Raw genomic sequence first — 25,978 nt, 5'->3', positions numbered from 1 at the left:
GCATTGAAGAATCCAAGGTCGAATAGGTCACTCCTCCTTACGAATAAAGACTAGTCACAGTTTGGGCTCAACATCGGAGTTCTGAGTTCAGACAAGTTTTTAAAACCCACTGTCACCGTAGTGTGTGGTTTTTAGCTGGGGTGAAGGCTTTTCGCTTGCATCCAAACATTTGGGAACACAGGCGCTTTGTGAGGGCGGGCGCCCGCGGGTGACCGAGCAGGCAGACAACCCCAGCGTCCCATGGCTTTCGGCAGAGGAAGAGCAACCCGTTAGTTACTGAAGGAAGCTCCTTCAGCCTGGCCGCCCCTCGGGCCACGTGCGTGCCGACCGCCTGGACCCGACGGGAGGGTCGGAGGCGCCCGCAACTGGCGCAGACACATGGGGGCCCCTTGCATAACCGGTGCCCAGCTGGAGTCGTGGCCACGGGCGCTCACGGCCCCTACCCCGAGACCTTGCTCCAGTCCTGTTCCGATGCTCCTGTCCGAGGCCCACAGTCCCCAGCACCCAAAGCTGCACGGAGAGCTCGGAGAGGGCGGGGGCGTTCAGCGAGGAGCGGGCGGGGCGGGGCCAATCTCTGGGCGGGGCCTAACGGAGAGACGGGGTGGCGCGCGACGGGGAGGGGAGCGGCTCTGGGAGGAGGGTGGGGCTAGGGGCGGGCCAGAGGTAGAGGGACCCGAGGCGAGGAGGAGCAGGGCTCCCCGTGACGCCGGAGTCCTCGCTGGGAGGGGCGGGGCTCAGTGCTGGGGGCGGGGCTATGGGCCGGAAGGGGGCGGGGGACCGACGCCTTGGGGGCGATGGGTGGGAGGTGCGGCCGAGAGGAGGGCGGGGGGGCGGGGTAAAGAGCTGGGGGCGGGGTTAGGGGCGGGCCTCGGGGCAGGGCCGGGGCGGGACGCGGGACGCGCCGCGCGGCTCCCCCAGCCCCGGCTCTCTCCCCGCCCTTCCCGCGGGTACAGCTGTGGAGCGGGTGGAGGCCGAGGCGCGGAGTGGCGGGACTGGAAGGAAGCAGTGCTGAGCTTGGCTTCGGGGCGGCGGGAGCCGGTGGTGGCCCGGCGACGAGAGCTAGAGGTGGCGGGGCCCGGCGAGGCCACGATGAAGCCGAGCAGCGAGGACGAGGCGGCGCCCGCGGGGGGCCCCTGGGAGGAGTGCTTCGAGGCGGCTGTGCAGCTGGCGCTGCGGGCGGGACAGGTGAGCGGCACGGTCCTCCTCCCCCGCCCGGCAGGGTCCCAGCGAGCACAGTCCCAGCGGACCCGGCCGGGCGGCTCTCTGGCCGCTGGGTGCCCACTGAAAACTAAGCAAAGTCCGAGCAGAAGTCCTGTGGGACGGGAAGGAGACCCTCCCGGGCTCTGGGCAGCCGGGCCGGCGCAGCGTGCGGCCGCGGGCTTAACGCCCCGGGGGGAGCGGCCCGCGGGTGCAGAGGGAGTCCGGCGAGGCCTGACCGCGTGCGGTGGGCGTCTGGTATCCGCGGGCCGAAGGTGCTGGGCCGTAATATGGTGAAAGAAGTCTTTGTGTTGGTTTACTGCACGGACCGTCCCTTTACCTTCTCCATCCCAGGAGCCCGGAGAGGTGAGCACCTCTTTCTTCGGTGGCAACCCCCCATGAAGCATGCCCGACACGGCCGCTGTCCTTTAGCAGTTAAATGAATGTCTAACTGTAGGTGACCTGACCTTTGCGTCGGAGAGAGTAGGTTAAAATATATAGACTAGTTAAGTCCTGGGATTTAAGATGCCCTCCTAGGCTTGAATGCCCAAGCTGTTTGTTTTTAAGGACCTTTGAATAGATCCTGTTGCCAGGACGTGAGTGTGGTTACCCCCAGGTTTAAACCCCTGCCGCAGGAGATCTGGCGAGCTTGCTGTTTGTCTTTCCTCAAGCATCCCGAATCTGTACTTACTCAGGCCCATAGCTGCAAAGTGGTTCCAACTCAATGTTTGGAGGAACTTGTTAACGCTGTCCAGAAGGAGGGTGAAAATCAAGCAGCATAGCCAAAGAGAACCTGTGACTTGAGTTTGAAAAGGGAGTGCAGCTCCTCTTTTCTCACTTTCATTTTTGCACTTTGTTCTCCACCTTTTCCTCAGTACCCCAAGCAGTGCCAGACACATTGTAGGATCCAGGTCCTTGTGCAGTGAATGTGCGATGGTGGTTGTCCCAGGACTGGTCAGGGCCAGGCTAGAGTCGGCAGATGGTTACTCCTGCCTTGTTAAGGTTCGTGATTGTGTTCTGGTGATCTGAAGAAGTAGTAGTGTGAGCAGATTGGCTTTTTATATCCAAACAGCATTTTCTTTCTCAGGTCTAGCACTATGAAAATGCTCTGCTGGTTTTTCCTTGGTGTGAAAGTCAGGCTGTTACCAAGCCTGAATTTGTCACGTGCTTGGTGGACAGTGCTTTACCTTGGTGTGAATCCTCTAATCCCCTTTAAAACTTAGGTCAACACATGAGTAGACACATCTTGTGGGAGGGACCTCCTTCTGTGGTTTGAAGGATGCCAGATTCAGCCTGTAAGGAAGGCAAGATTTAAAAGGTGGGTTGTGAAATTTCATCCTGTGGCTCTGTCTCCTTTCCTTCCTATAGGAAAAGGAGCCCCCCAGACCTTAAGTCCTAGAATGCGGAAGTTTGTAGCTGCAGGACAAACATTCTTCCTGGAAAGCAGATCGACTATGGGCAGAGAGCACTTGCTTTCCCCCTCCTTCCCTCTCAGGCCCCTGACTTCCTTTCCAGAGTGAGCATCATCAGGATATTTAGTAACTTTTAGGTTCTACCATAAAACTCTTCTTCCTTGAGGCTTTTAGGAGAAGCCAGCTTAGGATTCTGACCCTACACGGTAAACCCTGGTGAGTTGTTATGGGCTTCTGCAGTTTTTCAAATTTAAATCCTTGAAGAAACAGAAGTGTCTTTAAAACATTTATTTTCTTGAACAGATGCTTATATAGAAGTGGCAATATGACAGGCACAATTCTGAGGGTCTTATTAAGAGATATCTTAAGTTTTCACAGCTAGCCAACAACAAAAGAACTTTTTTTTGAGAGTGGGGGAGGGGTAAAATAAAGATTCTGCCATTAGGAGTCCGGTCAGGGAGCCTGGAGTCCTGGGCTCCCTCTTGGGCATTATGTGATGCTTCCTGCCTGCCGGGCACTGGAGGGGAGAGTGGCTGGAATGGTCTATGGCTGGAACAAACAGAAGCCACACAAGGTCATTGCAACCTGTGTAAAGTGGGACAGATTGTCTTAATAATGTTCTCACAGGAATGGGGTACTGATTGGAGACCTTAAATCTGGTCTTTAGCCCAGAGGATAGACCAAAGAGGCATGCAAAGGTAGTTAGTGGTGATCCTTTTCTGAATCTTCCTTAACTAAAGGAGTATTTGGCCCAGTTACAGTGGCCTTGTGGCCCAGCATGCCCACCCCCTCACCAGTACCCAAAGTTTGGCCATTTTATTAAGTTTGTTCCTCTCAGCTGCTCCTGAGACAGTTCTGTGTGCTGAATTCCTGAGTTCTGAGGGTTCTATATGCTGAAAGTAGTGTTGGGGGCATGGAGGGTGGGGAGAAACCTCCCAAGAGATAAATGTCGGGGCCCTTCATCTTTCAGACATAGATTTGGGTCAGGGCAACCGTGCACACTTTTCTGCCACTGCCCCTTTACCCCATCCTAAGGTCTTCACAAAAGCCACCTGCCCCAAAGTGCTGCTCTTTCCACAGTGGCCTCCCTGGCTCCTTCTCCCTTCTTCCTTGTCTCTCCACCACCCATTCCTGCAGCCATGCTGGGGCCACTGGAGCAGGTCGTGTGTCTCCCCACCCCCACCCCCGGCTGTGGGGCTTTGGGGAAGACAGTGACTTTAGTTCCACTGGTATCACCACCACAAGTACAAATAGTAATATTCATTGAAATGGGTGTTTATCATCTTTGATGTGTGAACGGAACTATCTTTTTTAGATTAAAAAAAATATCTTTTTTTTTTTTAGATAAAAAGCAGAAGTAATGCTTTTTCTCATTGTCCCATAGGAGTAGATCCCGGTTTTGTTGGGCCTGAAGCTTAGATAGTTTAGGAGCCCTCTTGGGGAGGGGGGGGATACACACACACACACACACACACACACACACACACACAAAATTACAAATTCAAAATTAAGTATAAACGTTATTTGGAATAAGAAAGATCATGACAGTATAAATCTTAAGATGCTAACCAATAAAACAAGATGCATAAAAATAATTCTTTAGCTGCTTCTCAATCTTCTCTAATGCTTTTTTCCCATTTTTGGCTTCATGCTCTTTGTGGCTTCGAATGACAAGGATTTTGTGGTATTTTTCCATAGAGCCAATAGAATGATAAGTTCAAGTTGTCCTGTAGCACGACTAATTGAAATTGAGTATTGATAGTTTAGGAAAGTTTGTTTAGGCTTCACATTGATTATTGGGTAGGGTTATATAGATTCTTAGGATTGCCGTCAAAGTTGAGAATCTTGTCAGTTTTCTCTTCTATGTTAATTGGAAGAGATGGAAGACTTTTCTGGCTTCTAGCTCCATGTGGTTGCTTATTTCTTTCATGATCCCCTGTGCCAGTTGCCACAGCTCATGCACACTCGTTCCTCTGGCCCTGCCCTTCATGTCCCCAGGCCAAGTCAGTCCGCATGGTGGACAGTAGAAGCATTTCTGGAAGCCATTCCCCCACAGGATGGCTAATAATAACTTACAGACAGGTGTAACGGCAAGCCCAGCATATATCTCCCATCAAGCTCAAGGTAAATTTCATTTCCACTCGCCTATAGCCAAGTGCCAGGACCCACTCCAGTGCCACCCGACTCAAAATATAATGGAGGTCATGGTGGAAAGAGACAGTGCTTACATCTGCAGTTCGATGAGCTGACTTCTACACACTTGAAAAAGGCGTTCACTGTGCTAAGGAGCTCGCAGAGCCTCAGGGAGGGCCGCTGCAGCCTTGGAGCCCCAGCTTCATTGGCTTCACAGTAAATTCATCTCTGTTGACTGGTGGGAACAAAATCTCAGGACAGGACAAGAAAGTGGAAGCCCAGGATCCGTCCTCACGCAGCGCTCTAGACCTCTAGGCTCTCCAGTTGGCCTTACGTACCCTGCGGGTACTGCTTCCCAAAGCCCGATCTTGAGAAGGCAGGGTGCCGTCCCCGCAGCCCCTGTGTGGACCAGCCCTTTGGCTGGCCAGACCGAACTACTTGGTGCTTTCAAAACACACACTGTATTTTCCTGCCTTTCTTCTTAAGCTCCTTGAAAACTGTACCCTCCCTCCAGGGTTCAGTTCCCCAGCCCTTTCCTTCACGGCCCTTCCCGTGTGACCTTCCTCATCATGCCTGTGCTTGGTCTGGTTGGTGTGCTTTCCCTGCGGTGTGCTCTGAATGTTGATGCTCCCTATCCACCTCTGACTCCCCAGGGCAGAGAGTGCCCATTGGTGGGCTCTGACCAGTGTCACCCCCTTGTCTGGCTGGCTTTGCCAACCCATTGTCCTTTCTGATTTGGGATTTTACTTTTTATCAGTTAGTCACACAGAGAACTCGGTCAGTGGACTCCTCCTGAGAGGACTGTGTGGAGAACAGCAGTGCCCAGTCCCTCACCATCCTCGTGCTGCTCCCCAGACATGGCTGTTTTTCATTTCCTGATAGTTACACCTGTCTCCTAAATCACAGGCTAACGCTGCTCGTTCTTGAGTCATCTGTTTTGGACACTGTGTTTATTATGTTGTGTGGCTGCATTACCTGATCGGGTCCATCGTTGTCCAGGCTCACATTCTGATGACCACACGACTGTAATGGCCAGTTGAGCCGGATGTACAGTTGTATTATGTATTTTCTTTCTGAGGCAACTCGTATTTCCCTTAAAACAACAACAACAACAACAACAAGTTTTGTTTGGTTTCGTTCCGTTTTGTTTTCATTTGCTTAGCCTTCCGTGTACCTGCCAGCAGTCACCTTCCAGACTTCCCAACAGAATTTTTAGTAATCTCCTCAGTGTGGTCAAACCCATCAGGCTCATTGCTGTGGAGAAGGGATGTTCAAACATTCACATACATCAGAAGCACCTAGAAGGCTTGTTAAGGTAGACTGAGTCCCATCCCCAGAGTTTCTGACCCACTGGGTGAGGAGCCGGACCGAGAATTAGCATTTCTCCCAAGATGTTTCTGGTCTGGAGACAGCACGTTGAGAACCACTGCTGTATTTTGTTATGTGAATAAGTGACTGTTTACTCAGCTCTTGAGGAAACTTAGGATAATGTCCAGCTTGGAGTTATTTACGGATAGTGTTGTTGTGAACATTCCCGCATGTGTCTTGTGGTTATGTCTGTATCCATTTCTGCTGGCAGTATTTTAACAAAAGGAGTGAAATTATTGCTGCGTCACCAGGTGTGAAATCCCATCAGGTGGTTTTCTAGTGGATGTACCAATTTCCACGCCTCCCGGCACGGGTTAGGACCCCTCTTGCTCCACATCTTGGGTTAACAAACACTTGGGTTGTCTGTCTTTTCCACTGTAGCCATTCTGATGAGTTTGAGGTGGTATTTCATTGTTTTAATTTGCACGTCCGAAATGACTAATGAGCCTAAGTGCCTTTTCATGTGTTGCTTGGCTTGGCTAGCTCCTGTTTCTACAATGGTGGCACTAAAATGCTGCCTCAAAATGTATTCCCCCACTGAACAAACACTCACTGAGTGACTCTGGAAAGGGCTGTACCTTTACTCTGAGTGTGATAAGGAAGTTCTGGGCAGTCCCCATCCGGGGCCCTACAGGGCAGCAGGGAGCCCGCCCTGGCGGCTGTGTGGGGCCCTGCTGTGTGGGGCCCTACAACTCCTTGGGGGACCAGGATGGGTGTCTGATAGGAGCTGTTCACATGGTGCATGTGAGAGATGAGGGTGCATTGACTGGGATGCAGCGAAGAAGGCGGTAGAGCGGCTGCATTTCCGAGGCTGAGCTGCCGGGCTGGCTGTTGGAGTGGAGGCCGGGGGGAGGGAGGGAGGGGCAGGGATGCCTGCAAAACTGGTTGAATGGATCTGCCATCTCCCAACGTGGGGAAACGGCAGGAGAAACAGGTTTGGAGGTAGAAGTCAAGTGTGTTTCGAGCACGTCAGGCTTGAATTGCTGGTGGATTTCTAAATGGAGGTGTTGCCTTTGCATCCAGAGTTCAGAGGAGAGGTTGAGGGTGGAGACACCCATTTGGGAGACCTTGGCCTGGGATGGGCTTTCAGGCCAGGTCTTTGGATGGGGAGAGAGCAGGTTCATCCACCCACGGACTCCACCTTGGGATGATCCCAAGTCAAGCTCCGAGATTTTCTCTGGGAGATTCCCGGATGTCAGTGTGGAGGTCATGGGTCACCCATTTCTTTCAAAAGAGACTCCCTGCTCCTCTCCCGTTGGGGCTCAATGTGTCCGCCACTGAAGGAAGGGGAGTAGTGGGTGGAGAGTTCTCCACTGCCCACCTCCTGTTCCTCATCTCCCCTGACCCCAGGAGGCATTTTGTGCCCCAGGTCCTGGCCTCCGTTTTCTGCCCGGCTCCACAGGTGGGAGTCAGTTTGCACTTACAGTTGTAAAACTTTCTCCAACATTTGAAATCTCAGCCAAGACAGAGCTCGAGAGAGACAACTGGCAGGCGCAGAGTAGCAGCTGCCCCTTTGGGGGCACATGTGGCCCAAGTGTCCAGGGCCCATCCCTCTCTGACCCTGTGTTCGAGGCCAACTGGCTGTTTTCCTTGTATGCTGCGGTAGGGGAAGAGGCTTGTTTCTTCTGCCCACTCTGCTAACTTGGGAGCTGGGGTGGAGGATGAGAAGGAGCCCTTTGTTTCAGAGGGATTTGCATCTGCGCTGGAGGGAAGAGCCCCGTGAAATCCCCCATCTTACTAAAGGGGTGGAAGCAAAGGCTGGCGTCACTCCCACATGGAGGTAAATCAGCCTCATGGCCCGAGATGCTTACTCGCTAACCCAAATGGGCACTCGTTAGTGGAGAAGACAGTAGGCTGAAATCTCACCACTTAGACGTGGAAGGGATGCTGGTGAGTTCTAGCGCTGCCCACCCTCCAGCCCCAGCCCTAGGCCTGGGGGGCTGGCTGGGGGAGCTCAGCCCAGAGACCCTGAAGTGTGGAGAGAAGGGGATTTTTTTCTCCCCCAAGGAACTTTTAAAGAAAACTTTTAATAGTAAAATGATTATACATTCACAGGTAATTGCAGAAATAGCACAGAGAGGTCTAGTTTCAGATTTTATCCAGTTTCTCCTGATGGTTATATTTCCACGTCATAGAATATTACATAGAAATAAAAAAGGATAAACTATTGATACACCCAACAACTTGCATGGATCTCCGAGGGAAAAAAAACCAAGTTTCAAAAGGCCGAGTAACACACTATTCCATTCATGTAACAGTCCCCAAACACGAAAATTATAAAGATGGAAAAGTTAGTGGTTGTCAGTGATTGGGGATCACATGAGGAAGGGGCAGGGTGAGGAGTGTGACTATAAGGCGCAGCAGGAGGGAGATCTTGGTGTTGATGGAGTGGTTCTGTGTCTTGATTGGGCAGTGGTCCCATGAATTAACACATGTGGTAAAAGGCTGTCTGGCTGCAACACCCATTTTACCAATGTCAGTTTTTAAAATTTGATAATAGACCCTAGTTACCTGAAATAGACCCATCAGGGGAAGGGGACTCCTACATGCAGGCTTCTCCCCGTCTCTTGGCCTCATGAGGCTGGAACCAAAGGCTGGCAGGCTCACGTTTATCTCCCGTGGGCAATGAGGGGAGAATTCAGCAGTGGGGTGTGTCCCATCCATGTATTAAGCCAGTTTCACGGTCTCTGTGCCCTCTGTCCCAGCTCCCAAACCCAGGGGGCCAGAGGAGTGCTGGGCTGCCTGCATGGTACACTGGGCATGAAGCGGGCCTTGCAGCCCCCCATCCCCCACCCCCAGGCCTCCTGGGACAGAGGCCTCAGCTGATGATCACGGTAGCCCGCAGGATGGCTGTGATGGCCATTCTCCCAGGCCCTGGAAGATGGAACAGCTTCCTGAAAGGAGTCATACCTGCCCTGTGACTGTGAAAGGAAAAGCGGGACTCACTAGAGAAGATAGGTGACAGGCTTGGGGAGGGTAGGGGGTGGTGAAGGGGTAAGGGCAGAGAGAGAAGATGGATACCCTGAGGGGAGAAAGCCAAGGGTGGCACTTGGGAATGGCAAGGAGGTCACCTTGGGTAAAGCTTGAGATGGAAGAGGAGAGTCAAACCAGTGGGTGGGTGAGGTTTAGGTGGGGCACGAGCAGGCCCTTAGTGGATGATGGGTTGCAGGGGGCTGTCCTGCTCAGACTGACCAAGGTGAGTCCCCATGGTAGTGCGGTGGGCAGCCTTGGCCATGAATTGTAAGGTGACGGAGACCTTGTGGAGAGCCTGTGGGTTTCTGGCTCAGGACGCAGGGTGGATTCCATTGCTTGAGAGCTCCACACAGGACAGCGACGAGGGATCCCTGGGGGACCAGCCCCAGTCAGCCGTGGAAGACTGGGAGCACCTGCTGTGTGATCCTTTTCCTGCATTTACAGCTGTGACCATGGGCAACTTTTCCTCATTTCTTGGTGCCTCAGTTTCCTCACTGGAACGTGAGAAGAGAATTATTACTGTGTGGGAGTTACTGTGAGGGTTCACTGGTTGATATGCGTGAACTACTTGGAATTGTGCCAGGACAGAGTGAGCCCCCAGGCGGTGTGAGTGCTGGCAGGGGGATGACCTGGCCATGGGGATGCAGTAGCTGGGGTTCTGGGGGTTGCCCTGCTGGTAGGGCCCAGCCTAAAACCTTGGACCCTTGTAAGGAGTGGCCTGAGGTGGAGAGGGTCTGGTGACACAGAAAAGGTTGCTGCAGTATGAGTGAAGGTGTCCCCAAGATGTGGCACATGAGGTGGCCAGGCGCCACCCAGTGTGGAAGCACTGGGGTGCAAGGGAGACAGGAGGCAGGGGGTGACTGGAGTTTAGAAAGTAGCGATGGCAAGTTGGAAGAAAGTTAGCGGTGAGGCTGAAGAGGGAGGCAGTTACACTGGAGAGCTGTGAGACTTGCTGGCCTAGGAGCCCAAGGGAATCTGGTGTCCCTGGCCCACCTCTGCTTTAACCAGCTCCTCCTCTTTCCCGTGATTAAAGTTCATTAGTGAGGTATTAGCCGATGTTACCTGCTGACCTCTGTGCTACACGAGAGCCACATGGAATTCACTTTCTAGGTTTTACAGAGTGTCCTGCGTCTTAGGGTTTTCCAGAGAAGCAGAACCAACTGGAGGCCAGCAAGTTCTGGTGGGCCGGCAGCCTGGACACCCAGGGAGAGCCAGGGACCTGCTCAGAAGCCGCAGGCAGGAAGAGCCGATATTACAGATGAAGTCAACCATAGTCTCTGGAGAGTTCTCATTCAGAAGGGTCAGGATTTTCCCTCTGTTCAGGCCTTCCACTAGTGGGACAAGGCCCACCTCTATCAGGACGGACAGTCTGCTTTCCTGGTTAAAGTGTTACTCTCATCCAAGAACAACACTTGCACAAGAACCCAGACTACCGTGGACCGGTCAAGTCAACAGTAAGCTGAACCATCAGATCACACTCACTTGTGCTCGAACCTGTCTAAACCTGAGATGTGCAGTCGGGGCTATCAGGACAACACCCCCAGTAGCCACGTTTTCCCGATCCAACAGAGGAAAGACCTGCAGTCTCTCAGAAGCCGTACTTCCGGCAGAGTTCTCGAGGCGAGCTGTTCCCTGGGCTTGGGGGCACACACGGGTGGGTCTCTCTGGGATCTGGGAGACTGACGGATGGTGCAGCAGACTTGGGACAGGAGCACAGAATCAAGATGGCGTACAGACAAGGAGGCATCGGGACAGGACCCCGCATGATGCCGCTGACACCGAAGCGGATGGCGTCTCTCTTCTTTTCCATTTGGAAGTCAGGCTTCAGGACTGAAAGCCCATGCCTTCTGTGTTACACATTAACAGAATGTTATCTGGAGGGAGAGACCCAGGCCAGGAGGTCCGTGGAGTGTGTGCTTCATTGGCAAGCAGCTGAAAAACATTAATTAAAAAAAACAGTGTGCACTGACTTACTGCTGGCAGAATGAGAATATTTACATTCTAGGAGCGAAAATCACTGTGGTAAAGGGCTGTGGCAGGGACCTGTCCTGGCAGCCCCAGGGAATGGGTCTGTGGGGAGAGGCTGGGCTGTTTCTCTCAACGGCTGTTTCTTGCAGGGTAGGAACATTTATGAGTTAAAATTTTCCTAACCTATTATTTTGTCATCCTGTCTGAGATCTGTACATTGTGTACAGGTTTTGGTTTTTTGTCGTAAGTCATAAAGTCCCTCAGATATTTGTCCTCAAAAACAACAGGGTGGCGCAAGTCTTTGCATATATGGACATCATTTTGTGTCCCAAGACCTTTACATAGGATTCCTCCTGAAATTCTTACAAGCACCCAGTGTCTGAGGTGTGACTGTTACTACAGGTGAGGGAACTAGGGCTCCAAGAAGCTCAGTGATCCCCCATCCCCAACCCCCGGTCTCCCAGCTGGAATTCAGGTCTGTGTGATTCCACATTGTGGGGGTATCGTCGGGGCTCCCCAGTGATGCTATGAAATGGGTCCAAGTAAGAATTGCATTTCCTCCCTGAAGTACTAGAAGAGCTAGCGTTTCCAAGTCATGGGCAACTGGGGGGAGGCTAGTTTATAGAGCTTCCCCACACTGGGAAATCCCACCGGCCCCCATTTGTAAAGTCCCAGCACAATGCCTATTGCCTTGCTGGAGAGGGGGATGGGGGTTGTTGTGGGAAGTGGGGTGGGGCCTGGTGGGGCCTGCCTGGTGAGGGAGGGCTGGGTCCTAGAGCTGCTACTATGGAAGGCAGAGCTCCTTGTCCTCCAGAAGCATCTAGAAGGCGGTGCCTTCCAGTGATGTGTGTCTGCCCTAACTAAGATGTGCCTGGTACTGTGGGAACCACTGAGTCAGGAGGAAGAGCCTCACCCAGGGTGAGTGGGCGGAGGGATCCATAGGCAGCTTCCTGGAGGAGCCAGATGGGAGCAGGGTCCTCCAGGACAAACGGGGTCGGCCATTGCAGGAGGAAGGAACATCGTGTCCCAAGACAAAGCTGTGGAAGGGAGAACAGCAGAGAGTGACTGAGTGTGACAGGGGGCATGAGTGCTGCACAGGCTGGCCACAGAGGTCCTCACCCACAGGATGGGGGCCTGCCATCCTCTTGGGAGGCCCGACAAAGCCGCAGGGGGCGCCAGGAGCAAGATTGGCTCTCTGGAGAGGCTGCTGTGCTCGGAGCGGACAGCGCTTCAAAGAAGCAAGGCCAAAGGCAGTTGGGAGACTGAGCGACACAAGCAGGTGATGGCAGGCCATGGGAGAATGTTAGCAGCGTTGGGTTTTGGAAATCATTCAGAAATGGGATCTGCATATCTGGGCGTGTCAGAGGATGAGAGGGAGCAGTTAAGGTATCCCAGTGGATGGGACCCAGGGCCTGAAGCAGCAACAGCGGGTGAGAGGGAGGCTGGCCGTAGCACCGCACTGCAAGTTGCCGAGGAGCAAGGATGGCGGTTGGGCCTGCCCTGCCGATGGGACGCGGGGTGTGCCAGCTCCACGGCTTTCCTTGTGACACATGCCACATTGAAATGATCGTAGCACAGGAGTAATAAACATTAATAGACACAGACAAGAAATATTTTGAGAAAGCACATGATTCGCCCCTCTCCTCCTGCATCCATAACTCTCCCCTCTGTGTGGTTTGTAGTGAGGGTCTGGGTCCTCTGGAAAGCGTGCCCAGGTGCCGTCAGACCTTCCCCTTACTCCCCACACGGGTCCCGAGCCTGCCGTTCCCCAACACACCAGAGTTGGGTGCATTTTGGATCTGGAAGACCAAATGCATAAATAGCAGGGCTTCACAAGAACCTTTGCTGAAAAGGCTTTCCACTTGAGTTACCTAGGAGCTCAGTGTGTGGCAGCTGGGAAATCTTCATTCCGATGTCCCTCAAGACTTGACCGTGGAGCAGGCCCTGCATAGGGCACAAAGTCTACCCATGGGAGGTGGATACAGAGACAGGACTGACGGGGCTCCTTTCCTGGCATGGACCAACGTGGAATCGCAAGGGGCCAGCAGTGCGGCTTGCACGAGTGCCCTAGCAGCACACTTGGAGGGCCGATTTCCCTCTGCCTGCAGAGGCTGGAGACTCGTCAGAGAGGAGGTGATATGTGAGCAGAGTCCCAAAGAGAACCCATGGGCCAGAAGAAGGCTGGCGGTTCTGTGGGGGGAGGCTTGAGGGTGAATGATTACTTTGGCTGGAGCACAGCAGTCATGGAGCGAGGCGGGGGGCGGGGGATACAAGCATGCAGAGGTCAGATGAGGCCTGCTTGTTAGGTTGCTGGTTCGGCTTCCTTCACAGACCAGTGACAGAAGCAAGGCAGGTTTCTTTCTCTTTCCCACGGCAGCCTAGTTAAGTCTGGGGAATGGGGGCTCTGCTTCTTGAAGTCGCTCAGGGACCCAGGCTCCTTGTCGCTTGTTGCTTTAAGGAGGTGCTTTCTTCCCACGTGACCAAAGCTGACCTCTCGCCACAGCCACATCGCCAACTGGTGGCAAAGGGGAAAAGAACAGGGAGGGAGTAGTGTGCAAACGGTGGCCTTTTAAGGGTGTGACTCAGAAGTTGCACACATCCCTTACGTTCACCTCCTCTTGGACAGAGCACAGGGCCATGCCTCCCTGCGCAAGAGGCAGAGAGATGTGAGCTGTTGAGCCTTGCTAAACCTGGGGCTCCTGTTCAAGAAAAAAGAAGAGAATACTGGCTATTGGGGATCAGATAGTCTCTGCGAGAGACCAACTCCCAAGAAGCTGTGGTTATGCCACCTTCAGGGGTTTTGTGTTCTCAGTGCCAGGGAGCCATGAAGTGCTTTATGCTGGGGAGATGTGTGATTAAGATCAGGGCATTAGGAAGCCCTGCTGACTGTCGTGTGGTAAGTGGACAGGAGTGTCATAAAGCAGATTCGGGCTGGCTCCAGGGGGTGGGGCTGGTGGATGGAGGTTAGAGGAGGGGACTCCGAGCACATCTTAACTTTCTCACCAGGTCGCCAAAACCCACAGTGAAACTAAACAAAGAGACCAAGGTGGTCAGTGTTGATACAAACAGTAATGGTCCAGTTGGAAAAAATGTGCAGAATCTATTCAAGCAGTCTGATGTGTATTTCCTTCACAAGTCAAAGAATTCTGAGCACCTACTCTAATGCCGGGTATGGTTCTAGAGGCAAGGGATGTGGCAAAGAACCAAATAGAGCATCTCCTGCTCTCCTGGGGAGACATACCATCAACTAAAGGGACAAACAGGATAATTTCAGATGGCACGAAGTTCTGGTTAGACCAGAAAATACAAAGTCCTTGGGACAGAAAGAAATTTGGTGTGGATCAGCTAGAAAACCAGAGTGGCAGAGGCATGGCGAGCATGGGGGTGGCCTGTGGGAGGTGAGATGTGTAAGCTGGGGCTTTTTCCTAAAAGCCATGGCAGCCATTGGGCAGTTCTAAGCACTAACATGATAGGAGCTGACGTATGCTTTAAAAATTGCCCTAGCTTCACCCCAGAGACTGCAAGGTTCAGAGTTGGCATCCCAACGTTGAACTGTGTGGATGCTCGTGACGTGTGCAGAGAGGGGCAAGGGTAACAGGAAGCCTTTGTCCCCTCAGGGTCGCAGTCCCAGGACTTGTGTGTGGTACCAGGTCAGAACATCCCAGAGGACCCTGTGTCATTCTGGGGTTTGAGAACCTGCTCTCAGGCCAACCACTCTGGTGTGGCCCCCACAGAACTTGTCAGAAATGCAAATGTCAGGCCCCAAACCCCATACCCACTTGACCAGTTTTCACTTCAGCAAGACCTCAGGTGACTCATGCACAGCAAAGTTTGAGAAACTCTGGTGCCATGTGCTCTGGTCTTCCTCTCTCCTTCCCTCTAACTATATGTATACACACCCCACACACAACCATACACACTCCCTTCACTCCTCCCCACACACACAGGGAGCACACACTTATCCCATTCACGCACATAAACCACACAGGTACCTCACACACAGATACACAAACCACGTACATCACATGCACCCACATAAACCACATGGCTACACACATCACATATGCATAAACCACACAGACATCACATTTGTGCACATATAAACATAGGCACACACACCACACTCAATTGCCATACAAAATACTAGCTCACTGCCAAATAACCTAGATAGGAGGTCTGGACTAGCCCCAAATTTAGGGATCCCTAGAGAACAAGGCAGTGCCATAGGAGTTAGATTTGAGGAGTTTCAAATTTATAAACACGGAACCTGTGGAGATTCGTTTGGTAGGAACTTAAGTGTGTGCAAATTGACATTTTAAGGAGATTAGCCTGACAGTGCTAGGCAGGGTGTTGTAAAAAGAGGGGCCAGGAAGACCCCACGTGGCAGACAGTCTGGGGACTGGTGCAGAAATGTTAATGGATTATGCACGAGTGCTGTATGCTTTGTCTTTTGCAGTATTTACAAAACTATACTTGAGATTTTCTGATTTTCTGGAATATGTATCTGTTGGCGACCAAAATGAAAAACGGAAGGAAACCTGTCCAGGCTCAGCCCTGTTCGGGGGGGGGGGCAGTAATGTGAGGAGCATAAAAAGTGGGGATGTGGAGTCTGGGTAGCTGAGTGACTGATGGTGCTTTGGAAAGAAATGCAGCATCTTGAGGTGGTAGCCAGTGTTGGAGGAAAGGTCTGAATTCGAGTTTAGGTGTCCTGACTTTGCCGTCATGCTGCGGGAAACACTGAGCTTTTACAACAGACAGAAATATTTAAAAAAAAAAAAAAAAGCCCGGGGTGCCTGGAGTGCCTTTTATTTCACAGAGTGGACCTGGTCCTCCTCAAGGTGTCCTGTGACTGATGAACCACTCCACGTGGCTTCCTGCGTGGGCCTTCCAGGGGTTCCTGGAGCTGGATCTGGTGCCTTCCAGGCCTCACCTCTATATTTGGCCGCAGCAGGCTTGGATCAGGTAGTCTGCCTGTGAGCCCAGACCTGGGGGTCAGCGAGGTCCTGGCACCGAAGCCAGCCGCTGGGTGCATCTGCTGTGGCGGGTGGTGTTGCCCTGACGAGAGCGGCAGGGAGGAAGAGTGTGCCTTCCTGTTGGTGAAGGACCTCTTAACCTCTCCCAGGTCTCCCTGTTTGAATGTTTGTAATCTGGATTCACAAGAGCGTGATCTACTCTATGTGATGTGTAAAGTGAATTAGGGAAAATACGTTTTTACAATGAATCAGAATCTTGGGGGCGAAGGCATGTGAGTTACATCCTCCTACACTGAATGAAAATTCATGGTCTTTTTTCTTTTCCTTCAGAGAATCGCTCCACAGGTAGTACAGGCTAGCTTCAACAAGTGAGCCCACCTGTCTGGTGGAAAGATAGTGGGTAGTTAGGCTCACTAGGCGCCCCAACAGAAGCTCCTGGGTATGGTGTTGAGCTCCCGCAGCCTGCCTGTGATGGAAGCAGCCAGCGGCCCTCAGCCCCATGCCCACCACCTGCTTCGTTCAGTTGGTACACAGGAGGCGAGGGCGCATTCGTCTGGAGGGTGGGGAAGCGGAGACCATCCACTTCACTACCTGCTTTACTTTCCTGTACTTTTATTTCAGATCATCAAAAAAGCCCTTTCTGAGGAAAAACGCGTCTCCACAAAAACATCAGCTGCTGACCTTGTGACAGAAACAGATCACCTCGTGGAAGATTTAATTATTTCTGAGCTGCAGAAAAAGTTTCCTTCACACAGGTGGGTGTGTTCCTGTGTGTTTCTCTGGAAGAGACCCCGGTGCCACACTGCTGGTCACTGGGGGCGGACGGGAAGCCTCACAGTCTGCCTCCCTTATTTAGATCGCATGGTAGACATGTTCTTATTCCTCTTACTGTCATCTTGACAACGCTCACTTCTCTCTGTTACCTTACAAATACTGAAAAGGCTCCACTTCTCTAACATGCTCTCTACTCCCCTCTGCCAAACCACTTGACATGTTTCTGGAGGGACTTGGAGCAAGTCATGTTTGGTGCTTGTGTCTGCGTGGTGGCCCCATGCAGACTTTCCAAGAGGGATGTAGACCTGGGCCCACGCTTATTGGTGCCCTCCTGCTGGTTCTCAGGGACTCGCTCTCCCCTGTCAGGCCAGCTTATGCGCCAGGGAAGGCTGCTCTCCATCCTAGAAGGCCCTTATGAGGACTCCACCTTCTTCTCTAGAGCAGAAGTTCTTAACCCTTTTGGGGTCACCGTGTGGAGAATCCAGTGCAAACCATTAATCTTTTCCTCAGGAAAATTCAAATACATACACAGCATTTTGCTTCTAGTTCCAAGGGAACCCTAGGCCTCAGAGGAAAATTTCCCTTGAGCTCTGGGCAAGGGGCAGGGGTGGTCCTCAGGCCCTCCGTTGCCCCTGGAGCTCTGCAGAAGAGAGTTGGAACGCACTGCCTCCGATGGGAGGGCTCCTTCTCCCCACAGAGGAGACTGGAGTAGGAGCTCTTGGATTTCTGGGTATGGGTCACTGGTTGCAGTAAGGTTCCATGTTTGATGGGCTTACAGCAGAGACATGGAGGGCGGCCTCCCTCAGCGTCTGGCACAGGGTGGGCGTGATGGGGTTTTCCCCCTGTGAATGATTAAGTGAAAGAAGGGAGAAGCCGGCATTCAAACATACCTCCTTTTTCCTCTATGTTTCCTCCTAACTGGTTAGGTCATCTCAGGGTCACCAACTTTCCCTTCGAAATTCTCTCTGCCAATGGGTCATGTTTGTTTTGTTTTGTTTTGTGGACAACCTTTGTGTGTGAACGTCTGTTATTTCCTACTTCCTTATTGAGTGTGAAGTCAGGATTCCTGACATCTGTTATAATATTTATGAGCTCTAAAATGTTTGTGATTTTTTAACTTTTTGAAATGCAAGTTAAATGGTAATGTCCAAAGAATTCTGTAGATTGCTTTAACCCTTTGAGAGGAAAAAGGCCACAGTAGCCAACACAGTGTTTCTGGTTGAGGAACTGTTTTGGTACTTGAGGTTTCTATGGTATTGGCCCAGGTGGCTGAGGCGGAGGTTACAACTGGCTCGGCTCTGTGGGGTCCCAGTAAAGGCCTAGAGGTCACCGTAGACCAGACATACTTAATCAGGCTTCTGACAGGTTTTAGTTAGATTCCTCCTGAGAACCCGAATTCCAAAATTACACCCGTGTTGCGTGTGTTGGCAGCAGTTGCTAAGTGGTTTGGGTCCACTCTTGGGTCAGTATGGGGCATGGATTCCATTCGTACAAGGTGTATTTAAATATTCACTGCCGCACATCCCAGGATAAAAGTCAGTGTGTTGTATGAGTGATCGAACCCACCACCCCCACCTCCACTCTACCCTGCTGCCCGGGGTCGCCGGGGGATCACCAAACTCCAAAGGCCCTTTGGAAGACCATTGACCCAGAACAGTGGACCCTGCCTAAGGTGTGAGCCAGGCCTACCTGTGCTTCTCCAAACTGCTAATGCCAGGCCTCCGTGTCTGAAAAAGCCCTGGGAGAGACAGATATACACACACCTGACCAGGAAGCCGTGATTTAGAGCAGCGGTTCCCAAACCGCCTCCAGCTCGTGCCAGCCAGGCCGGGAGGGATGAGATGGGGCTGCCCCGTGGCCACCCCTGGCTCTCTGCCACTTGCTTCTCAGCTCCGAGGCCAACACCAGAACTCAGGGAAGCCTGGATGTCCTGCTTCTACTCTGCTTGGTTTGCCTAGAAAACTCAGGTAGATGAAATCATTTCTCAACATAGCTATGCCAAGTGTGGAGTGGGGTTTTTTGTTTGGTTGGTTTTTTGTTTGTTCGTTTTGCCAATGATGAGATTTAAACAAATTTGGGAATACTTAATTGTATTTTAGATCATGGGCAAATTGATAAATTTGCAACAAGAAAACATGGAATACACATAGTAAATTAGCGTATTGTAATTTTTCCGCATTCAGAGTATTTAAATATATCCCTTAAACAATAAGTTAGCATAAACTGGCCTATCATCCTTTTTTTAGGAAGGATTTCCTGTTATTCTGAGTGTATGCTGGTCCCCATTTTTAGTCACTTACAAAACTATTAAAGATTACAACTATTTTGTTTTTAATAAAGAAACAACCTGGTATAGGCTCCCTGTTTTATTATTTTACTGGGCTCATTTGTGAAATCCAAAGTCTGGGTCCCCGAGCAGGAAGACAGGAGTCCACTGAACCAAAGAACTGTAAAATTTAAACCTTCTACTGTCTGCAGCTTTGGAAAGTCACCCATTCTCAGGGTCTCAGCCTCCTCATCCAGGACCGAGGCACCCAGCCAAGGTCATCGTATGGTGGTAATGACAGAAAGTAAACCAGCAGGTCAAGGTTGACAGTAAAGCACAGGACTGGCATTGACCACATTAGCTCAGTCCCCATCCAGGCCTGCCTTTATGCGGTGCCTAAACCTGTTTTGAATTGATGATTTTGAGTCAGATCCAAGTTCTGCAACTTTGGAAATATTCAGTAGCATCACTGAACCATACTTATATACACCCTGTCTGTGTCCCTTTTGTCTGGGTTGGTGTGGGCAAAGGGAGGAGAGCAGCTGGGGCTGCAAGGGACACCCAACCGCCTCCTCTGTCCTGGTCTGGGCTCCCCCCGGCAGGACACATCCTCGTCCATCGTGGTGACTCCCAGGCTCTGCAGCAGGCCCTGTGTGCCCCAGGCTTGGGAAAAACTATATTGCTGGCCACCACTGGCTAAATGCTTGCTTTCTACCACTTTCCCACCATGTGGGTACTCAGGTCATCGGGCAGCAGAGCCTGCTGCGACGCTGGCCAGGCCTGGGAGCATTAATTGGCTCCCTAGAGAACTCAAGGGTGACCCTGACCTTGTCACAGAGTAAACAAACTAGCCAGGGAACAAAGGCCTAGATGCACTTGGCTGTCAAAATTATAAGGGTTTGTTAGGACTATAAGAAAAAAAAAAGTAGTTAAATTATGCAACAGGATATCATTCTAACTTGTTACCAATCTTTGAATCTGACCCCAGGTTGCTGCTTTCCTCTTGTACGGTAGATGGGCTTATGAAAAGGCCCTTAAGCTCCCTAAATTTAGGCACACAGACTGTTCTTTTCTATTGATGTTATGGATTTTATGTAGGTGTCCCAGTGCTTTTATTAAGGTCTGTTATTTTACACCTCCATCTGTCCAAGTTGATGTCCCCACTCCTTCAGCAGAGAGCGGAAGAATGTTTTCTCCACTTCCCACATGAAGACAGTCAGGTTTCAGTGGATAGACTACATCCCTCCTCACATAGCAGGGAGGTATTTTTGGTACCTCAGAGGAGTGGACACGGTCCAAGGCCCCATCCCTAAGTGCCACCACAGATGCGGAGCAAACAGTGAGTTGACAGACACTCTCTCTCCCTGGGTTGACTCAGGCAGCTGAGTAGAGATGAGAACTCCTGGGTATGATCCACTGCTGGGAAAGTCCAGGGCTTGGTGTGGCTCCTCTGAGTGCTTCCAGAAATGCTGTGCAGAACAAAAGCCGCGTGGACAGGAGCATGTGGGTGCTCCTTTAAACATGCTGCTTGGTGACCCTGTAGCCCCTGTCCGTCCCACCTGCTGTGCTGGTGAGCCAGCAGCCAGCCCTCCTGGCCCTGCGTGTCCCAAGAAGCCCCCTCGGCGCATTGTGGTCTGTGCACCCCAACACAAGTGTTTGCTTCCAGCCCTGCAGAGGCGCTCTCCCCCTTCCTTCCCAGGAGACCCCACAGCACTAGTAGGTACCAGCTTCCCACCTGAATCAGGTTTAAAACGGAAGAAGTTTCCACATTCCTCCTCCTTTCTCAGGAATTTATCTTTGGAAGCGAGTCGCTTCCAGTTCTATCTTGAAAGAAGGTAAGTCATCTCTCTGCTTTATCCACCTTGTACCCAACTTGAGCTTTGGCACTCGATCCCTATATATGTATGTTTTTAGGGTGTGTACCCTTTTTTTGGGAAACATGATCACAAGCCACTGCATGGGAGGAAAATCACGTAGCTATAGAAGACATTGACAGGAGATGTAATTCCTTAAGTTTTTGGCTAAGAAAACTTGGCAGAGCTCACGCCACGCATAATCACCAGTGACTCTGCACGCCCGTCTCCTGCCTCCATGCAGTGGTCGGGAGTCCCAGCCTGGCCGTGCCCTGCCTAGCTTGGCTCTTCCGACTTCCTGTCTCTTCACCACGCTGTATCTGCCATCTAGACCTGCCTGTCTGGATCACATGATCCAAAAGACCCAAAACCCTGAGGAGGGGAGTGAGGACAGGGACACAGTTCCCAGCAGGAGGAGGGGACCAGGAGCAAACAAAAGCGAGGAAGTGGTGGCCCGTGCATCTCTAGATTGTAAGCTCCCGGGTGCAGGCTGCTCACCCTGGCTTTCTCTGCACCACAGCCATTTGTCAGGTCGTGTTCTGCCTCTGCTGCAGGGGCTTCTGCAACAGGCAGCTGCTGGGGGGAGGTGGAAGCACACGATAACCTGAGAATGATCACATGTGCACTCCTCACACACACGGACCGATTTCCGATCCTTTTTCAGAGGGGCAGGTAGACGACTTGGTGTGTGCCATGGAGGGCATGACTTCCGTAGTCCCTGAAATGGAAAGGGGTGGTCCCAGATGAGCTCCAGGGCTTGTGGTTCTGGGGCCAGTGCTGGGGTGACAAGCAGTGACATCAGAACGCACAGCCCTGGTTCTTCTTTCTCAGTGTTGCAAATGAGGACGGCACTTGAGATGCGACTAGTGAAAGTAAAGAACTTCTTAGTTTTTTGAGATTGCATTTAATTTAAATTATTTAAACTTAAACAGCCACACGTAGCTCATTGGTACCATACTGGGTGGAGAAGTTGCCAGCTCAGTGCCTTTATCAACAGTATGATGTCTGTCTCCTCGGCAAGTTCCTTGCTGCCACATCTTAGGACCCCTGGTTCCTCTGGAGAAGGTGGTTCCCAGGGCCGATTCGAGGCCAAGCGTAAGGGGACTGCTCTGGTCTCTTCAGGGGCTAAGCAGCTGCCTGATGGCTGTAGCTGACAACACACCGGATGGCAAAAGGAGGATAGTGAACGCTTCTTGTTTTTCACTCATTTATCCTGCTTAGTAAACACCTATTGTCTTCAGGTCTCCTTTTTCTCCAGTATAGACGTGGACATAGTGTGAGAAGCTGCTAGAAAGCTCTCCACAAGGCCTGGTATTCACGCATAGAACACGTGTTTGCTCAGCACCTGCCGTGGACCAGGCCCTGGTCAGAAGGCAGTACATGGGCCAAAGGCCCCACTCTCAGTGGACCTGGGTTTGTTATGTGACAGAGACATGGACCAAACACTCAGAGTGCCGAGCCCTGTTGTGTGAGCTTTATTGGGATGTGTTTTCCTTGTTGGGGTTCCTCACGGGAAATAGCCTCTGCTCAAGTGAGGATGGTTCTGAGAGGCCTTGTGTACAAAGGACTAATGATAAAGGCGGTGGGGGGGTCGCTGGGAGCAGAGGCCACTCTCACTGGTGCCAGACAGTACACAGCCGGGGCTGGCCGTGTTCCTACAAGCTGGCCACCAGAGCATGAAGGGGAAGGTGTGGCCCACCAAGGGGCTCCTCAACCAGACACTGGGTTGGAAGGGGCCTCTGAGGAGATGATGGCAGCTCCTGGCTGAGCCCGAATGGTGGGCGGCTCCCGCTGTCACACTGTCTTCAGTTCAGAGGCAGCCAGGCCGGGGACACAGCCGGGAGGTGTCAGTGGTAGGTGACCCTCAGTGCCTTGGGTCCAGCTTCAGTCCCCCCAGCCACAGCACTACCGGGGGAGGGAGGAGAGCTGAAGCCCGAGTCCTGGGCCCTGCTCCCCGGCCGGCATCGCTCCCCAGCCGGCATCGCTCCCCGGCCGGCATTGCTCACACTCTTCATCGTCTGTCTTCAGCCTTTTCTCCTCCAGACCCAAGTTAGAGCAGGGTTTAGCTTTGCGTTGTAAGGTCTGTTTCCCAGTGTTCTTCATTCTCATGTTTGTCCCCCGGCCCATTCACTGCCCACCCCCCCCCACATATGCTTTCCCAAGTCTCCTGCGTGGAGGCGTCACTTCATGTGTTCCGAGTCCCGCAGAGTAAGCAGACTGGCCGACGGCTCCGAGAGCAGCTGGTCTTTCACAGACTGCTCTGCTGGCCCCGGGAAAACCGTGATGAGATTTCCGCGGTGTCTGCTTGGTCTCTGATGGGTCCGGAAGCAGTTCAAAGCGCCTTGTCCTGAGTGCTTGGTGAGTGTTCTCAGGCCGAGCTCCTGCTCACCACAGGTTCATTGCGGAAGAGTCTGCAGCCGCCGGGGCCAAGTGCGTGCTCACCCCCAGCCCGACCTGGATCGTCGACCCCATTGACGGCACCTGCAACTTCGTGCATAGGTGAGCGTCGGCACGGGCCACCCCTCGTCTGGTCCTTAACCTGTCCTCTTCTCTCAGACTTTGTCTCTCCCCAAACAGCATTTTTTTGAGGCAGGAGTATATAGACGAACCTCTAGGAGGTTGATAGGCTCATTAAAAAGGTGGTCATGTTTTGATGTTTTTAAAGTGAGGTGTTCCATTTGTGAGATACTCTCAGCATGTAGAAAGTGCTTAATATTTTAAATCTGTCATGTTTGTCATCTTTAAAATGCTGGGTTGAATTAAGAAGGACCCCTTAAGGATGCCCCTGGACAAACAGGCATGTGTGGTCCAGCAGCTGCAGGAGCACAGGTATAGACAGCAGCGCCAGAGGGCTGGCTTTCCACAGCTACCTGTGGAGACGAGAGCAAGCCTCCTGCAGCCATGAGGCGGGATGAGGAACCCCCTGGCAGCAGGCCAGGCCTAATCTGACAGAGCAAATAACAGCCACAAAGCAGGAGGGTTCAGGGAGGTCAGAGAGGCCGTCAGGGAGAGGAGAGGCGAGCTCAGGGAGGTGATCAGGACATGGCCTCAACTCCAGAAGCTCTGACCAGTGGGATGGGCGTTGGAGCTGTCCAAGGACACAAGAGCACTGGATGGGGCCTGGTTTCCACAGGTGGTTGGTTCTCTGGCATGAACACATGAGGGGCCTCCTGGAGAGCTGGTTGGCACGGGTTCCAGGCCCCTCCCCGGCCCCTTCCAGGCCAGCGTTTGTCCCCAGCATGCATCGACACCAGCAGCGCAGAACCCCATTCTGAGAGCCCTCTCCCCAGATGAAGAGGAGATACTCTGTTTCCTTCTGAAAAGTGAAAAAGTATCAGCACAGAGGGGGGCTTCTTGGGGCTGCCCTCTGTGCTTGGCCTCAGATGGCGTATTTATGTGTCAGTATGTAAAGTCATCCTGACCTCTGAGGTGGGTTTTGTTAACATGGGTTAGTTAGCTTGAGAATGTAGTCACTCGTGCCAGCACATTGCCTTTTCGGGCCAATGGAACAGTGCCATCTGGTGACCACAACAGCGTCAACAGACTAATGCAAACTAAAGCCTGACAACCCCCCACCCCCACCCCGCAGGAATGGGGGTGGAGGCTCAGGTCTCCCCTCCTGTTCTTCTCTCTGCTTGTCATGCGGTGACACCCACACAGCCCTCAGAGGGCCTCTTGCGGCCCTGGGGCTTTCAGGGGCTGCAGATAGTGATCTTAGTGGCCTAGAGACATCAGAAGCCTTTGGCCACCGCAGCTCAGAGAGCATCTGTTCCTTCTTGTGTCCAGCAGCGTCAGGGCTGAAGCAGGTGGGGGAGAGCTTTCCCAGGTACCTAAAGTGGAGCCTGGCATGTGGTGTGTTTGCCTATAGAGCCAACCGCCAGGTGACCGTGCCGGCTGCCACGGCCTGAGTCTGGGCTCACCTCTGTGTAGGACTGGTTTCCTAGTTTTCCTGTAGGTTAGTAGCACCCAGCTTCTCCTTCCTACTTGCTGGTAAGCTCTGCTGATCTTCACATAAAAGAGAGATTATTTCGAAGAGGTGCCACAGGAACAACAAAATCACAAAATAAAACCACAGGCAATCTGCGATGTCACAGCCCGCCTCTGACGGCTCTGGCCAGGCCTGCAGTTGGCGGCTTTTGAGCTCACTCAGGAGATGGGCGGCAGGGGGTGGGGGGGTAGGGGGTGTTATTGTCACCCAGACCTAGCCTCTGGTAGGAGGCTATGATGTCACTTCCCGGGGACCCCTCCTCACCTCACCAGGGACATGGGTCTGGCGTTTTGGAGGTCTCTACTTATCCCTTTATGTCTCTGAAAACCAGAAAACTGACCATTAAAATGATCACTTGGTGGTCATTGTTGAATTACAGCAGTTGTACGTGACTTTCAGAATACTGCTTTCTTTCAAGGTCAGCTATCTTACACACCGGAGTCCACTAAGCCTGTTTGTCTTGGAAGCAGTTAGTGAAGTTGTGGGAAGTAATTTTTTAAAAAAAACAAACCCACCCACACTGTAGAAAGGTCCTTCTGTGCCTCCAGAGACAGTGCTGCATAGCATAGCCGCACAGAGGCCGCTGAGAATTTGCATGAGACCACTTATGTTTCAGAGGGTGAACCGTTCTGTTTTTCTTTGCAGGTTTCCCACCGTGGCAGTAAGCATCGGATTTGCTGTAGACCAAGAGGTACGTGGGGGAGGGGTTTCCCCAGGCCAGTGGTCCTGAACCCCTTGGGCCTGGCTTAGCATTGTCCTTTTTGGACTTGATTCCTGTGCTCCATTTTGCTGTCTTTGTCACATGCCTTAGTCATGACTAGTAAACCCATGCATGTTTCTTTTTGAGATCCGAGACAGTAAACAAAGGAAAACTGGTTTTGGGGTGTGTGGGTTTGGGGCTCCATGGCCGGCCCGCCTCCATGGTGGTGGGCCCTTGTTTCTACCGTGGTCTTTCTGGGATGCTGCTGGAGAAGTGTGGAAGGGAAAGTTCTGACAAATGCCCCACATTAGTTTCCCTCTGACCCCTGGGGCGTGTGATCTAGTCCCACACAAAAGAAACTCCTATTTTGGGA

General features: G+C 52.2%; 1 protein-coding gene across 3 annotated transcripts in view; it reads left to right on the top strand.

The window, feature by feature from the left end:
• The first annotated feature begins 860 nt into the window (after positions 1–860).
• IMPA2 (inositol monophosphatase 2) overlaps positions 861–25,978 on the top strand; it is a 42,294-nt gene continuing 17,176 nt past the window's right edge. For all 3 annotated transcript variants that reach the window (XM_059409162.1, XM_059409164.1, XM_059409163.1), the window contains exons 1-4: positions 861–1,185; positions 16,646–16,779; positions 23,312–23,416; positions 25,551–25,596. In XM_059409162.1, coding sequence (XP_059265145.1) covers positions 1,090–1,185; positions 16,646–16,779; positions 23,312–23,416; positions 25,551–25,596 — 381 coding nt within the window. In that variant the 5' untranslated portion in view covers positions 861–1,089. The remainder of the gene's footprint in view (positions 1,186–16,645; positions 16,780–23,311; positions 23,417–25,550; positions 25,597–25,978) is intronic.

Source organism: Mustela nigripes, chromosome 8 (genome assembly GCF_022355385.1).
Source record: "Mustela nigripes isolate SB6536 chromosome 8, MUSNIG.SB6536, whole genome shotgun sequence".
Taxonomy (NCBI): Eukaryota; Metazoa; Chordata; class Mammalia; order Carnivora; family Mustelidae; genus Mustela; species Mustela nigripes.
This window is presented reverse-complemented; position numbering and strand designations above follow the sequence as displayed.